At 40.4% G+C, this 13926-nt stretch overlaps 1 protein-coding gene across 1 annotated transcript in view; it reads right to left on the bottom strand.

Moving 5' to 3' along the window:
- Positions 1–13926, bottom strand: part of DYNC2H1 (dynein cytoplasmic 2 heavy chain 1) — a 160465-nt gene that overhangs the window by 118894 nt on the left and 27645 nt on the right. The window contains exons 21-35 of the mRNA XM_082219683.1: positions 13347–13496; positions 11740–11945; positions 10924–11079; positions 10720–10834; positions 10155–10325; positions 7972–8354; positions 7603–7735; positions 6942–7059; positions 6316–6428; positions 6111–6230; positions 5073–5223; positions 3524–3726; positions 2555–2737; positions 1793–1975; positions 829–1052 (exon numbers count right to left, since the gene is read on the bottom strand). Coding sequence (XP_082075809.1) covers positions 829–1052; positions 1793–1975; positions 2555–2737; positions 3524–3726; positions 5073–5223; positions 6111–6230; positions 6316–6428; positions 6942–7059; positions 7603–7735; positions 7972–8354; positions 10155–10325; positions 10720–10834; positions 10924–11079; positions 11740–11945; positions 13347–13496 — 2609 coding nt within the window. The remainder of the gene's footprint in view (positions 1–828; positions 1053–1792; positions 1976–2554; positions 2738–3523; positions 3727–5072; positions 5224–6110; positions 6231–6315; positions 6429–6941; positions 7060–7602; positions 7736–7971; positions 8355–10154; positions 10326–10719; positions 10835–10923; positions 11080–11739; positions 11946–13346; positions 13497–13926) is intronic.

The following is a 13926-nucleotide window of genomic DNA, read 5'->3' as shown; positions in this document are numbered from 1 at the left end:
GCTCCTGCCAACCTAGCAGTTCGAAAGAATGAAGTGCAAGTAGATAAATAGGTACCGCTCTGGCGGGAAGGTAAACGGCGTTTCCGTGTGCTGCTCTGGTTCGCCAGAAGCGGCTTAGTCATGCTGGCCACATGACCCAGAAGCTGTACACCAGCTTCCTCAGCCAATAAAGCGAGATGAGCGCTGCAACCCCAGAGTCGACCACGACTGGACCTAATGGTTAGGGGTCCCTTTGCCTTTACCTATCCCCTGATGGGTGTGGAGTTGAGCTATGTGGAGGAGTTCCCTGAATGGAACTGGCATCAGCAGCAAACCTAGCAGGATTTAACACCACCACATCAGTCAATGAGCAGGGAACTACCACATGCAGCTCAACTGAGCTGATCCCACTATCAGCTGACATCAAGGTGACATCACTTAATTGACAGGTAGGTATGGCTTCAAAAGGACGGCCTCATGAGCCAAACAGGAGCCCCTGACAGAGGTTCCCCACCTCTGCCCTATAAAGTTAGTCAGTATTACTATGCTTGTATTGGGGAAGGAGATGTAAGTCAGTAATTCCCCTAAAGCCAGTCAGCAAATTGATGCATGGGCTGGCATTTGAACCTGGGTCTTCCAGCTCATAGCACCTACCCTTAATGAATATGCAACACTAGATCAAAACAACAACACAAGAATGCTTCACAGCCATGACTCCCTCTATGATTTTTAGTATTCAGGAATAGCAAAGTACCATATGAGCTGATATTAAAGAATTAGCATGCATCCCAAAGAGCCAAAGTTTATATTTCTTAAATGGATTGCCTGGAGATAGAATAAAACACCTACCTTGCTAAATTAAAAATATCCACTAATTTTCTTCCCAGAGTTTTTGCATCTTTGAAACCTTCTGAATATAAAATCACTTCTGCAATGAGTTCATTATCAGGCCGAGTCATAGCAACAGGCCTAAAAAGTTGTTTGAGATTGTCGGGCAATTTTTGTCTGCCTCCATAGCCCTTTCCAGCAGGATTCATTGTGATAAAAATTCCAGAGTTGTGATCCATTTCCACCTGACATTTAAAAAAGGCATTCATAAGGGACTTATGAAACAATTGTATATCTAATGACTATTTGGCAAAGTGACCATTTCCCCATGTATTCTCATTCCCCATTTGCCAGAAATGGCAAGAAACAGCTCTACCCTGAAGCTATTTCTTCATATCTTCCATTGAAGCACCAGCACCAGCCACTGACCCAAACAGGACATTGTACTAAAGAGGAAGTTGCTCTGATCCACTGGTGCCAAACAAATACATTTTAGATATCTATCTAGTTTTTATGTTCTTTCTCTTTATGAGAGCCTTCTAAAGATAATTGTTGACACAAACAAGCTGAAAATTCTAATTACTAAAATCCTTTGAATTATACTAGTTTACAGTTAGGACAATTCTTTGACCTTTGCAGTTTATCTCATGAAAAAAAAAGGTTTCATAAGAAATTTAGAAGAACGAAAAAAGTAGATGGGCTCCAAGGATGATTCTTTCACTCATTAAGATCCTACAGATTAGAGAAGGCATCACCAAACTCGGCCCTCCAGATGTTTTGGGACTACAACTCCCATCATCCCCAGCTAACAGGACCAGTGGTCAGGGATGATGGGAACTGTAGTCCCAAAACATTTGGAGGGCTGAGTTTGGGGGTGCCTGGATTAGAGTGTCACTGCAAGAGTACAGGAACGGACAAGGTACATAACTCAAAATAAAGAAAAAGGCAGAACTGTTGTAAAAGAGGATAAAATACCATACTTTACCTCCTTTCCAAGTAACTCACACACAGGTTGGTGTTTCTTTAAAGCATGTTGAATTGTCTGGATCTGCATAGATACAGCAGACAGAACAGCTTCCTCCAGCCGGTTGAACTCATCAAAACAGCCCCAGGCTCCACATTTCACTAAACCAACAAATATTCGCCCCATAGATTTCACATCAATGCCCTTGAAATAAGAATGTTAGTTAAGATATGGAACCTTCAGTATTAAATTTCCTATTTGAAAAGTTTTAATAAATGTATTGAAGGGGAGAGTAATGGTAATCTGAGTAATCTGAAAAATACATTAGGGCCTATTCAAACATTGCTTCCCTCTCCCGCTCCTCATGCATGGGGGGACTAGTTTGCACACAGGTCTTAGTTTTGCATACTTCCTACTCCACTCCTGTTACTAGAAGATAGCACACAAACTAGGAGATTCTGCCTTAATTTAAACATTGGCTCTGTGTTTCTCTTTCACATGCTTACAAGGAATCACTGGGGGAGCAAAAGGAAACATGAGAGCCCAAGACTGACTCTTGAGTTCATCACATGCAGAGGTCTGCAGCAGTGGCAAATACTGTCTGAACACTGTTATATTTATTAATACAGTAGCATTATAAATTATTGTTAATTCGGGATAATTTTACTTTGCTTTTCACAACCTGACTTCAAAAGGGACTTGCAAAAATACAGCATTAAAAATAAAGCAGCAGTAGTTTATAAAGGCCAAAACCAGGACTTTGAATTGAATATGCTGCCTTACCTCATCACAATTAAAAACTAAAACTTGTCTTCCAAGCAGTCCTCCCAGAGCCTTTACAGATTCTGTCTTGCCAGTTCCTGCTGGACCATAAGGATTCCCTCCGAGGCCCATCTTCATAGCTTGGGTAAGCGTGAGGTAACACTTATCAGTTAATGGCGTGTAAACAAGCTTTGGCAAATTACCCTAATGACATAAAGAAACATATCTTATCACCCAGCACAATAAGATCAAATTTAGAGTTTGGATTTGATATCCCACTTTATCACTACCCTAAGGAGTCTCAAAGCAGCTAACATTCTCCTTTCCCTTCCTCCCCCACAACAAACACTCTGTGAGGTGAGTGGGGCTGAGAGACTTCAGAGAAGTGTGACTGGCCCAAGGTCACCCAGCAGCTGCATGTGGAGGAGCGGGGAATCAAACCCGGTTCACCAGATTACAAGTCCACCGCTCTTAACCACTACACCACACTGGCTCTTACAATCCTAGCTCAATCGTACAGATGTAAACTAGACAACAGAACTGCAAACTCCAAATAAGTAATAATCTATGCTTGTCAAATATGAGGGAAACCATGCAAATGTGCATAAGTCTATATTTCTTGAAGTCGCCCACAAATCTGTTAGCTCGCCATGGAAGGAAGGAAGCACACCTTATGTATGTCATATGGCCGGACAGTGCATGATTTAAAAAAGCTAAACAAAAATGGCTATTACAGTTGATGGGGACCATGTTATCAAGAGCAAACACAAATGAAAATAATTATCCATTCATTCTGGGATACAGGAGTTAAGAAGTGTTTCAAGCACTTCAGCTAGTGAGCAAGGGTGACTATAGTTTTTGCTCCCCTTAAATAATATGGAATGTGCTATGAAGGAGGGATGGGGAAAGCAGTAGTATTTCTGAATGCAAGAAAAATGCTGGATTAGGAGATCCCTGCAATAAATTTTGAAACTGAAATGAGAACAGTACCTGATACTCATAAGTGTACTGGAGTTCAGCATCCACCATTTGAATGTAGCATCTTTGATTCTTTAGATAAAACCTGAGTTGCTTCTTCCAGGCCCAGTCATCATGGCTCTGCACCTGGGCTTCATTTAGCTGCCGCACAGTATCAATGTTATGAATAACATCAAGAATAAGAGCTTTAAGCTTCAGCTCAAGGATCCCAGATTCTGAAGATAAATAATATTATTTCCAGGAGACCATTAAGCAGACCATTAAAAGTATAAAAGCAATTATATTAGTCTCTTATTTATCTTGCTTTATCCAGTCATTACCTTCTCGTTTACTCTTACAAATGAAATGTAACAGAAGGGGGGGAATTTAACAATCTCACGCACTGTATACAATGTAACGATTTAACATAAGATGTGATTTTTTAAGGATTTGAATTTAGAAGAGCAAGCAGCTTGCCAAGTGGCTTGTCTTACAGTATTAATTTTTAATAATTTTATTATTTATACCTCGCCCATCTGGCTGGGTTTTCCCAGCTACTCTTATGGTATACATTAAATGGTTTACATTACAGTTAGCATTGGAACATCTAATTCAAATGGATTATTAGAGGATCAAACCTCTCACCCAGCAGATGCCCAGAAGTCATATCCATTATTTTTAACCTAAAATTATTGGTTGTGATAAACGGATGAGATAGTAGTACACCTCTGAACTGAGAACTACCACCCCATCACCAACTTTCCCTTTTAGGACAAAATGCTTCCCTTGGGGAAGCGTAAGTACCACCTGAGGACACCTTACATGAACAAGGAATCCTACATCCCGTGACCTGGACTTTGAAGTCAGCAGAGGGGGGTCTTTCTGGGTGTTCTAGGCGAATCAAAATGTTAGGATGTGCTGAACTGCGATGGTTTCATAGTTCACTGATGATATTTGGCAATTCATTAATAATGTTAATTGTTCAATTGTAATTTCTCTCTCTAATATATTGTTTTATACTATTTTGGAAGCCACTGTGATACCTTTGCAATATAGAGCAGTCAAAATGCAATACTACGCATTAATCACATACAAAACAGTTCTGGATTACAGTCAAAATGGGTAAAGGTAAAGGTAAAGGTACCCCTGCCCATACGGGCCAGTCGTGTCTGACTCTAGGGTTGTGCGCCGATCTCACTTAAGAGGCCGGGGGCCAGCGCTGTCCGGAGACACTTCCGGGTCACGTGGCCAGCGTGACAAAGCTGCTCTGGCGAGCCAGCACCAGCGCAGCACACAGAAGCGCCGTTTACCTTCCCGCTATAAAGCGGTACCTATTTATCTACTTGCACTTAGGGGTGCTTTCGAACTGCTAGGTGGGCAGGAGCTGGGACCGAACAACGGGAGCTCACCCCGCTGTGGGGATTCGAAAATGGGTACAACCATATAAAATTACAGCCGTCATTCCGATTGTACAATTAGGGGGATAAAATTTTTAATATAATTAGTAACAGCAAGTGTGCTTCAGTTATGAGAAAATAATTTCAAGCCTGAGGGAAAAAGCCATTGCAATCCTCTTTCATACCTGTATTGCCTGAATCTTCTGTATTAGTGTCTATGCTGGTGTAATGCTCCAATTTAGCCATCAGTTCTAATTCTAACTGTTGCAAATTACCTTCTTTGATTGCACATTCAACATCTTCTGTGAACTGAATTTGTTCAGCTAAACAAATAATCTATTGGGAAAACAATATTCATAAGCAAGAATGGATTTATATGTATCCAGTGATAGATGCTTCAACAAATCTTAGCACTTTATTCAGTGTTAAGCAAACTTCAAACCCACACTACTCCCCTGCTAAAACATACTAATAAGCAAAGAGCTCTTCAAGTAGCTGGTTAACAATCTAATGTATGTTTTTTTAAGAAGCAAATTGCATTGAGTTCAATGCGGCTTAGTTCCAGCTAAAGGGAACTAAGTCATTTTTTTAAAATGTATGGAAATAAAGGGTTATGTTTATTTGTTTGAAGACAGTAACAATCTGGAGGTTCAAAGAACAGAGCTGCTATGCAACAGCTACATGCTACAGGAACCATAGGTGATTGGTAAGTCACCCACCACTCAGCCTGGAGTAGAGTGACTCAAACAGGCAGCTCTTGGCTGCAAGCTGTAGTAGCTCACTGCACCATTCACAGAAGCACTGGGAGTTGTTTGCAAAAACCAGGAGACTTCAATCCTGCCTGGGTTCTGGGAACAGAAGGTAGCAACGCAGTAAGTTTATGGTCTTGCCCTTAACTTTTAGGTTTCCATTAAATATTATTTAAAGCCGGTCTAGATGAAGCTTCAGTTACTATTGTGCTTCTTAAAAATACCGTGTTCCAACAAACAAACAAAGGTGTTCCCACCTTTACCAGTACCAAAACTCTGCCTGACCTTTAAAGATAAATGAATAAAATCCAATACAACTATCTGTTAACCTCAGTAGATAACCTCAGCCCGTTAGCTTTAATTCAAAGTGCACAAAAATATTATTTCTTGTCAAGTCAGATATTCCTCCAAATGCAGTCTCTCCTTAAACAATTTTAATAACTACCATATTGCAAAAGAAGGAAGAAGAACTACCTGTGAGGGGAAAAGTGATGGATCAATTGAACCCTGAGTTCTTTTCCCAGCAGTTACGCAGTCACACAGTAATTGTTTCAATGTTTCTTTCATCACCGAAGAAAGTTTGTTTAGCCAAACCTAGCAAATAATATAAAAGGAAACATCACAAATCACACTTACTTCTCCCAGCTTGTGGTATTATGTTTGGAGTCTACTTTCTTACCTCAACATCATTTGATAGGAGGATTTTATTTTTTAAAGGTACAACTTCGCCTTCTAAAGATTTCATTGCAAGAATGTTTTTAAAGTCCTCATCAAAGCTCACACTGTGAATTCCTGTTAATTAACAGCATAATATTCAATTAATGAAATATAGTCTACTCCATTGTTATTAGTTTACAATAAAGCTTTTATACTACAGTACTATGTTTCATAAGAGAGGATTCAGTGTCTAAATAAATGTGTTCGTAATTAATGACATAATTTTGTTAAAAGGTTCATCATTGTTATATGCATGCACGCATAAATGACAAGACAATTATTATTTTTTAAAAGCAAGACTTCTGAAGAAAGATTTTCATCAGCCTTCTGTGGCTCAGGTGTTATACTTGAAGTATTTTCCAATTTTTCCATATCAACTGCTAAAAAGGAACTCTTTTTTATTATTTGAAAGTGAAGATGATGGTAACTAAAGGTGCTTTTGAAGGCTTCTATTGCCAGGAAACTAAGAACTGACTGCCAGCTGTTCCTAGATATATACAGGTTTGTAAAACCCTTGCACACAACATTGTTTTATGCATGAATTGCTTCTCATGTGGCATCCTGAAGCAACGAAATGACTCAACTTACCAGCAAAAAGCTTCTTCAGGTGAGACTGAATAACTAAAGGATTGGTAGACTGTCCCAAGATTTCTAGAAGATCATCGTCCCCAATAAAATAGAATCTAGGAAATGCAGAGCGCTTTTCCTGTTTCAAAATAGATGAAGTCATCCTGATTTTAATGCTAATATCATATTCCACACTTTCTTACAAATGAAAATAGGCATAGTCTGTACTTTTAACCTTGCTATCTGTGCACCAAGGTATACTGGCCAAATAGCCCACCCATTCTTATAGATTGCTGCAAGCACCTCTCTGCTTGTTATATGCTGCATGTATTTGATACGGCAATTGCTTCTCCTACACTGACAGTAGTTTGTGTTAATAAAATACCCCAAACAATTTATTTTTAAATAATATGTATCTAATAGAACCAGAAGCCATTCTGTGCTGCCTGCTTTTCTGCATGCCCCCCTGCCCCCGACATTCACCAGCCTGCAGCAACTAGGCTCGCTCAATCCTCACGGGGCTGTTTGGGTCTTTCGCTTTTGTTTTTTGCCCTTTTAGGTTGCTTCTATTTTTCCCTACTTCCACAATCCTTGGGATGCACCAACACATTCTTTCTTGTTTCTCAGTGACCCTATTCTGACTCCATCTATGTCAGCTCACTATTAGATTAGAAATGTTTACCTCCAAGAATTCATTTAAGGATTTCTGACATCTCTGAAGCTGGTCAAGAATAGTGATCAAGGCATTTCTTATTCCTGCTCGAGCATTCAAGGATGTTATACGGTTGTCAAGCTTGATATCTAACAATATTGATCTTTTAAAAGAACGGGGGGGGGGAGGTAAAAATATGTCATTGTAATGTGAAAGGTCATAGATTAATTCCTAAATTATTGCTGCAGTTGCATCCATGTTATAAAACTATTAATTCTGTTCCTGGGTATGAAAATGCATGAGATTAAAATAAGCTTTGCATACTTTTTTGCATTGTTTCATTCTGAAGAATGTTTTGAGATATTTGGATTGAGAGACATTGTGCAGCATAAAACTGACCTGAAGTCTTCATCGACTCTGTTGAAGCGGGCTTGCTCACGAGGTAAAGCTCCACGCCCAAAAATGGGTTCCAGATAGACCCACTTCCTCTGAATTTGATTTAAATTTTGAAGGTACTCATCCAGCTCAGCAAGTTTCTTCTCCCAAACAAAAACTTTATCTTGAAAACCTTTGTAATATGGAGAGTCCTTGAGTGACTGGAGGAGGCAACGATTGTCACCAACCTGGTTGACAATGTCCTTCCAGTCCTTAATCAATTTAATCATCCGGCTCTGGCTGTCTTCATAATCTGTCAATGAAAAGACAGCTCCAATTCCCCACAGCTCGAGCTCACGCAGGGCTTCTCGGATCGTGACTTCGCCATGAGCCCGACTGTTCAAATCCTGTTTTCAGACACAAATCACATTCAAACAAATGTTTGACTCTCATTTCTACTACAGGCAAACTAAAAACAAAAGGAGATTTCAGACAAATGACAAGTCATGAAATATAATTTGTTCATCAATGCAAGATGATCTTTTCAAAATCAAACACTATGGAACTAGCTACATATTGCTACACATGTGAATGATGATTTAAGGAGCTAAATATAAGGTTCTATGACAAACGGCACTTTTTCATTCACACAACAGCCACTCCCATGAATCTTATGGAATCCACAATGTGGCTATGAATACCAGTTGCTGTGAATCACAGCTGAGCAGAATGCTGCTGCACTGAAGTCCTGCTTGCATGCTTCCCGCAGGCATCTGAACTAGGTGGGCCACTAGCCTGATCCAGCAGGATCTACTTATGTTCACACCGTGAGCCTCCTGTAACAATCTGGGAGAAACACGCTCCTCCACTTCCGTTCTATGCGGCCAAGGACCCACGTACCTACGGGACCTCCTCTCCTGTTATGCCCTGCGGAAGCCTTAAGGTCCACAAATGACATCACTTTGGAGGTCCCAAGTCGCAAGGTGGTTAGATTGGTCTCAACTAGGGCCAGGGCCTTTTCAGTACTGGCCCCGACTTGGTGGAACGCTCTGTCACAAGAGACTAGGGCCCTGCGGGACTTGATATCTTTCCGCAGGGCCTGCAAGACAGAGCTCTTCCGCCTGGCCTTTGGTTTGAACTCAGTCTGACCCTTATGTTTCTGATCTATGGGCTATTATTAGAACGAGGCTGCATTTTAAATTGTATTTTTAACCTGTATTTTAAATTGTTTTTTCCCCTATTATGTTTTTATTGTAATTTTACTGGTGTTAGCTGCCCTGAGCCCAGCTCTGGCCGGGGAGGGCGGGGTAATAATAATAATAATAATAATAATAATAATAATAATAATAATAATAATTCTATCACTCCACTCTCCTTCCAGTAACTTAGGTGTCAGGAAATGATCTAAAGGAATTTGAAACCTGCTGCTCATTCTCCAGGCAGCAGTCACTCACACACTCATAAAACTAGAAAAACAGGACCACAAAATAGGAGTGTGTATACACACACACACACACACACACACACACACCTGATCCAGGCAAAAGACAGGAAATTGCTGAGCTAGATGGACAAATGGCCTGACTTTGGATGGCTATTTGTCATTGGTGCTTTAGTTGAGATTCCTGCATTGCAAGGGGTTTGAACTAAATGATGCTCGGAATCCCTTCCATCTCTACACTTCTATGATTCTATGATCCAAAGAGTAAGGTAAGGTAAAGGTAAAGGATCTCTGGATGGTTAAGTCCAGTCAAATGCGACTATGGGGTTGCGGCACTCATCTCGCTTTCAGGCCAAGGGAGCCAGCGTTTGTCCACAGACAGCTTTCTAGGTCATGTGGCTCTTTACCTCCCTGCCGCAGCAGTACCAATTTATCTACTTGCACTGGTGTGCTTTCGAACTGCTAGATGGGCAGGAGCTGGGACAGAGCAAAGGGAGTTCACCCTGTTGTAGGGATTCGAACCGCTGACCTTCTGACCGGCAAGGCCAAGAGGCTCAGTGGTTTAGACTACAGCGCCACCCGCGTCCCTCTGATCCAGAGAGTTACCCACTGAGAATGAACTGTGTTTCCCAGCTTTGGACACTAGAAGACAACTTTGATCCACATGCCCTCCATTCAGCACCACAAAAGAACGGAAACTACAAAAATGTTTCAATAGCCAAGTAATTTTCTGCTTCACAGTACAACTTTGAAAAGTAATTCTTGCCTTCAGTTCTGCTGCTTTTTCCACGATGACATCAGCCACTTTTAGAAGGTCTCCAAACACCAAGTTCTCTAGACTAGTACCCTTGGGAAGACCAAGAATACGAAAGAGGTCCAGCCAATGATCTGGCGACAGATGTTCTCCTCTAACGTATTTCAAGACAGGAAGTGTCATCTTTGGCAATAAATAAATAAATAAATGTATATGTATGAGTCTACCTCGTTTTAGTATATCCTTGTTACATTCAGACACATAACTAGATTATTCTTCTGAATACTTAACAGTTATATGCATGCAAAGTATTATTAAAATCTGGAAGGAAGCTCAAAATTTATCTAACTTTCTACATGACAGAACAATTCCTTATCTTCCTGGGCTCCTTTTGCGAGAAAGGGTTGGTTAAAAATAAATTAATTAATATGAGATGCCTTCTTCTTGCACAACTATTGAACTTAACCCTCCATAAACACATATACATTTATATATAAAAACACCTCTCATAAATTTGGTACAAAGTATTCCAATACATCCTTTTTGCTTTCTTCCCCTTTTAAATTCAGCACCTTACTTTGTATGTGTCAACCTCTTTCTGCAACTTCACAGTCATTATAGTGTGTTCCTCAATCTTTCTCAGTTTGTCATGCCAGTTCAGTAAGAATTCTTCAAACAAGTAGGTCTTGCTTCTGCAATGGAACACATGTCAAAGAAAGTTCACAATGGGTCAACTACTGTTATAACCAAGGAATGCCAGCAGTTCGAGAAAAAGACAGACCTGAATGTAATCCAGTCTTCATTGGCTTTTTCTTGAAAACCTTCATGGAATTGTTCATATAATGCCCAAATTTCTGCACAGCTCTCAATGTCTCTGCGTATTTCATCGGCTAAAGAGAAATCAGGCTCTTCTAACTCAAAGTGACAGCAGTCATTGCTGAAGGAAAAGAACATGGCAATGTTAAAATTGTATCCCAGATAAAATTTTATCTCCCCCTCTTCCCTTAAAGAGCTCAGACTGGGCTAAATGGGGCTTCTGTCCACATGGCTTCAGCAATGCTGAAATATCAGCTGCTCTCAAACCATTAACTGGGCCATTTTATTTTTATTACATAACTAAAGTTCTCTAGGCAACAATAGTATCCTGGCCAGGTGAACAATTTAAGGTTCTGCTAATGTGGATGTTTGCATTCACGATATATCTTTTACGCAAAGCTATATAAAATTCAAGATCTTTCCATTCCAAAATTATCATAATTACCACATATATTGCCTTGCTATTTAAGCATTATAAGACAAAGAATTGACAATTTCAGGAAATGACACTTTATACATGGCTATATTTTGCTCATTATTGTCTAACTTGCTTTCAAAAATTGTATTTACAAGACTTTATTATTTTATTTATTATTTGTTTATATTTATTAAAACCTTCATCCATAGATCTCAGGACAGTTCACAACATAAAAATACAAGATAAAAAACACAAAATGCATAATAACAAATACAAATCACTAACCCCACCACCCCCTCACCTGTCCTAGACACCACTTCTAGGGTAATATTTATATTCATGCAGATGGAGAAATCAACATACATTAACTTTTGTTTTGTGTTCTCAAGTTCATCAAACTCAATTTTCTTTTCCTTTATGGTCTCAGCACTCTTCTGCAGCAAATCATGATGACCTGTTTCGATTACATCATCCTTGGGTTTTAACTGGTCCCAGCGAGCTTTAAACTTCTCCAGCTCTTGAAAGTATGTATGAATACGTGACATCACATTACTTTTCATCACTTCAATCTAAAGAACAAAGAGTGAGGTTTAAAATGAAAATCTTACTACTTTCCTTGGAAAGCTTATACTAAAAGCAGACAGATGCTATCAGTCTGCCTAATAGTGCATTACAGACGTATTAGAGTAGCTATTATTCAAACTAGCATCGCCATATTTTATATTTCATAGAAAAGGAATTATGTAGATACACTTGTCACAGAGCCAACTCACGACAGTAAAATGTGGATTTGGTGGCAAAATCACATTTGGTGCTGTGCAGTGGGTCAAGTGGTCCTCAAAGAACATGTTATTGAAGCATCTGTGTTCACAGCTATAGGCTTTTATTAATGATATTTTTAGATTGTCTGATGTAAAGTCAACCTCTGGACATATTTTTCTGCCATGTAAAAATTCATGGGGGGTCCCAAACAACATTCCCTCCCCACTTCCTCTCTTCAACTGTCCTTGCTCCAAAATCCTGTTGCAAAACATGTTGAGCAGTCCAGAACACTCTACAGTGGTACACTGGTTGTGGAATGGCTTGGCTCCCAAACGCCGCAAACCCAGAAGTAAGTGTTCTGGTTTGCGAACGTTTTTTGGAAGCCGAACATCCGATGTGGCTTCCGTGGCTTCCAATTGGCTGCAGGAGCTTCCTGCACTCAATCAGAAGCCATGCCTTGGTTTTCGAACAGTTCCAGGAGTTGAACAGACTCCCGGAATAGATAATGTTTGACAACTAAGATACCACAGTACTGGCAAAAGCATTATGGCCCTCTAAACCAAAGTTACACTGTCAAAGGGGTCGGGAACTGAAGGCCTGAGGACCAACTACAGACCTCCAGGCCTCTCTATCTGGCCCCTGCAACTCTCTCTACAGCTCTGCTTCACATGCAGAGCACTTTTGCATGGCTTGAACGTGTCCTTGAATGTTATACCAGTTGCTGGGAATCACAGATTGGGAAAACGTTGTGCCCAGTTTGCTGGCTTCCCACAGGCATCTGGTTGGCTACTGTGAAAACAGGATGCTAGACTAGATCATAGCTGTCAACCTTTTCTTATGAGGAAACCTATTCGGAATAAGGGAATTTCCCTTTAAAAAAGGGAAACATTGACAGCTATGGACTAGATGGGCCATTGGCCTGATCCAGCACACTATTCTGTTAACAACTCTTGCTTGCTTGATGAAGACTAGGGGGGGATGTGGGTGTGCAGGTAAAATTTACACGTGTTGCTCTCCCCACTCTTGCCTCGAGTCCCTGGCCGCTATTGGCATGTGGCCCCCAGAAAGTTGCCCCCAAGGAAATACTGCCCTCAAGCTGAAAAACGGTCCCATCCCTACAGAATCATCTGACAGAATCAAAAGATGTTCATGCACAACTGAAAAAGGTAAGTCAAAGGAGGGAATGTTTACAATTCACCCCAAATTACCTGCTCTCTTATCATAAGCTGATGACTTTCCATCATTAATTCAAATTTATCCCACGTAGCTCTCAGGTTGCCAATTGTTTCAATGCCCCCACCAGCCACAGTTCGCAGAAGTTTGTTTTTACCTTCTGCTTCTTGAAAGAGACGGAAGATCTAAACAAAGAAGGTTTTTTAATGAGTAAAATTGTCAACGCCAACGTATTTGTTTATGCCAGTAAATGCTACAACATTAACCTTTGTTTTAGATTTTTTCAAACTGCAATAAACTGCCCCCAACAGTTTTCCAAGTTTCTTTAGTTTTCTTTATATTGAGCAAGACTTTGGGTACAATTGTCATTCAGACACAGATATGGCAGCTTAAGTCTCTCACTCTGGCTGATCAGGGCATCAGTTAGCTGATCCTGGTGGATCTCAGGTCAGTGTAGGTCCTGAAAAGGCGAAGGCTCCAGGTGAGTGATGGGAAAGGGACAGGAATGGGGGGGGGCTTATACTAGGTGCTAAACTAATTCGCCCCTTCATGGATCACTGCCTTGCCATGGCGAAGGGGCTTGAATAACTCAGAGAAGCTATGAACTATGCTGTG

The sequence above is a fragment of the Podarcis vaucheri genome (genome assembly GCF_965113315.1).
Source record: "Podarcis vaucheri genome assembly, chromosome: 4".
In the NCBI taxonomy this organism is placed as follows: Eukaryota; Metazoa; Chordata; class Lepidosauria; order Squamata; family Lacertidae; genus Podarcis; species Podarcis vaucheri.
The sequence above is the reverse complement of the archived record's forward strand: the minus strand, read 5'-3'. Positions and strand labels throughout refer to the sequence as shown.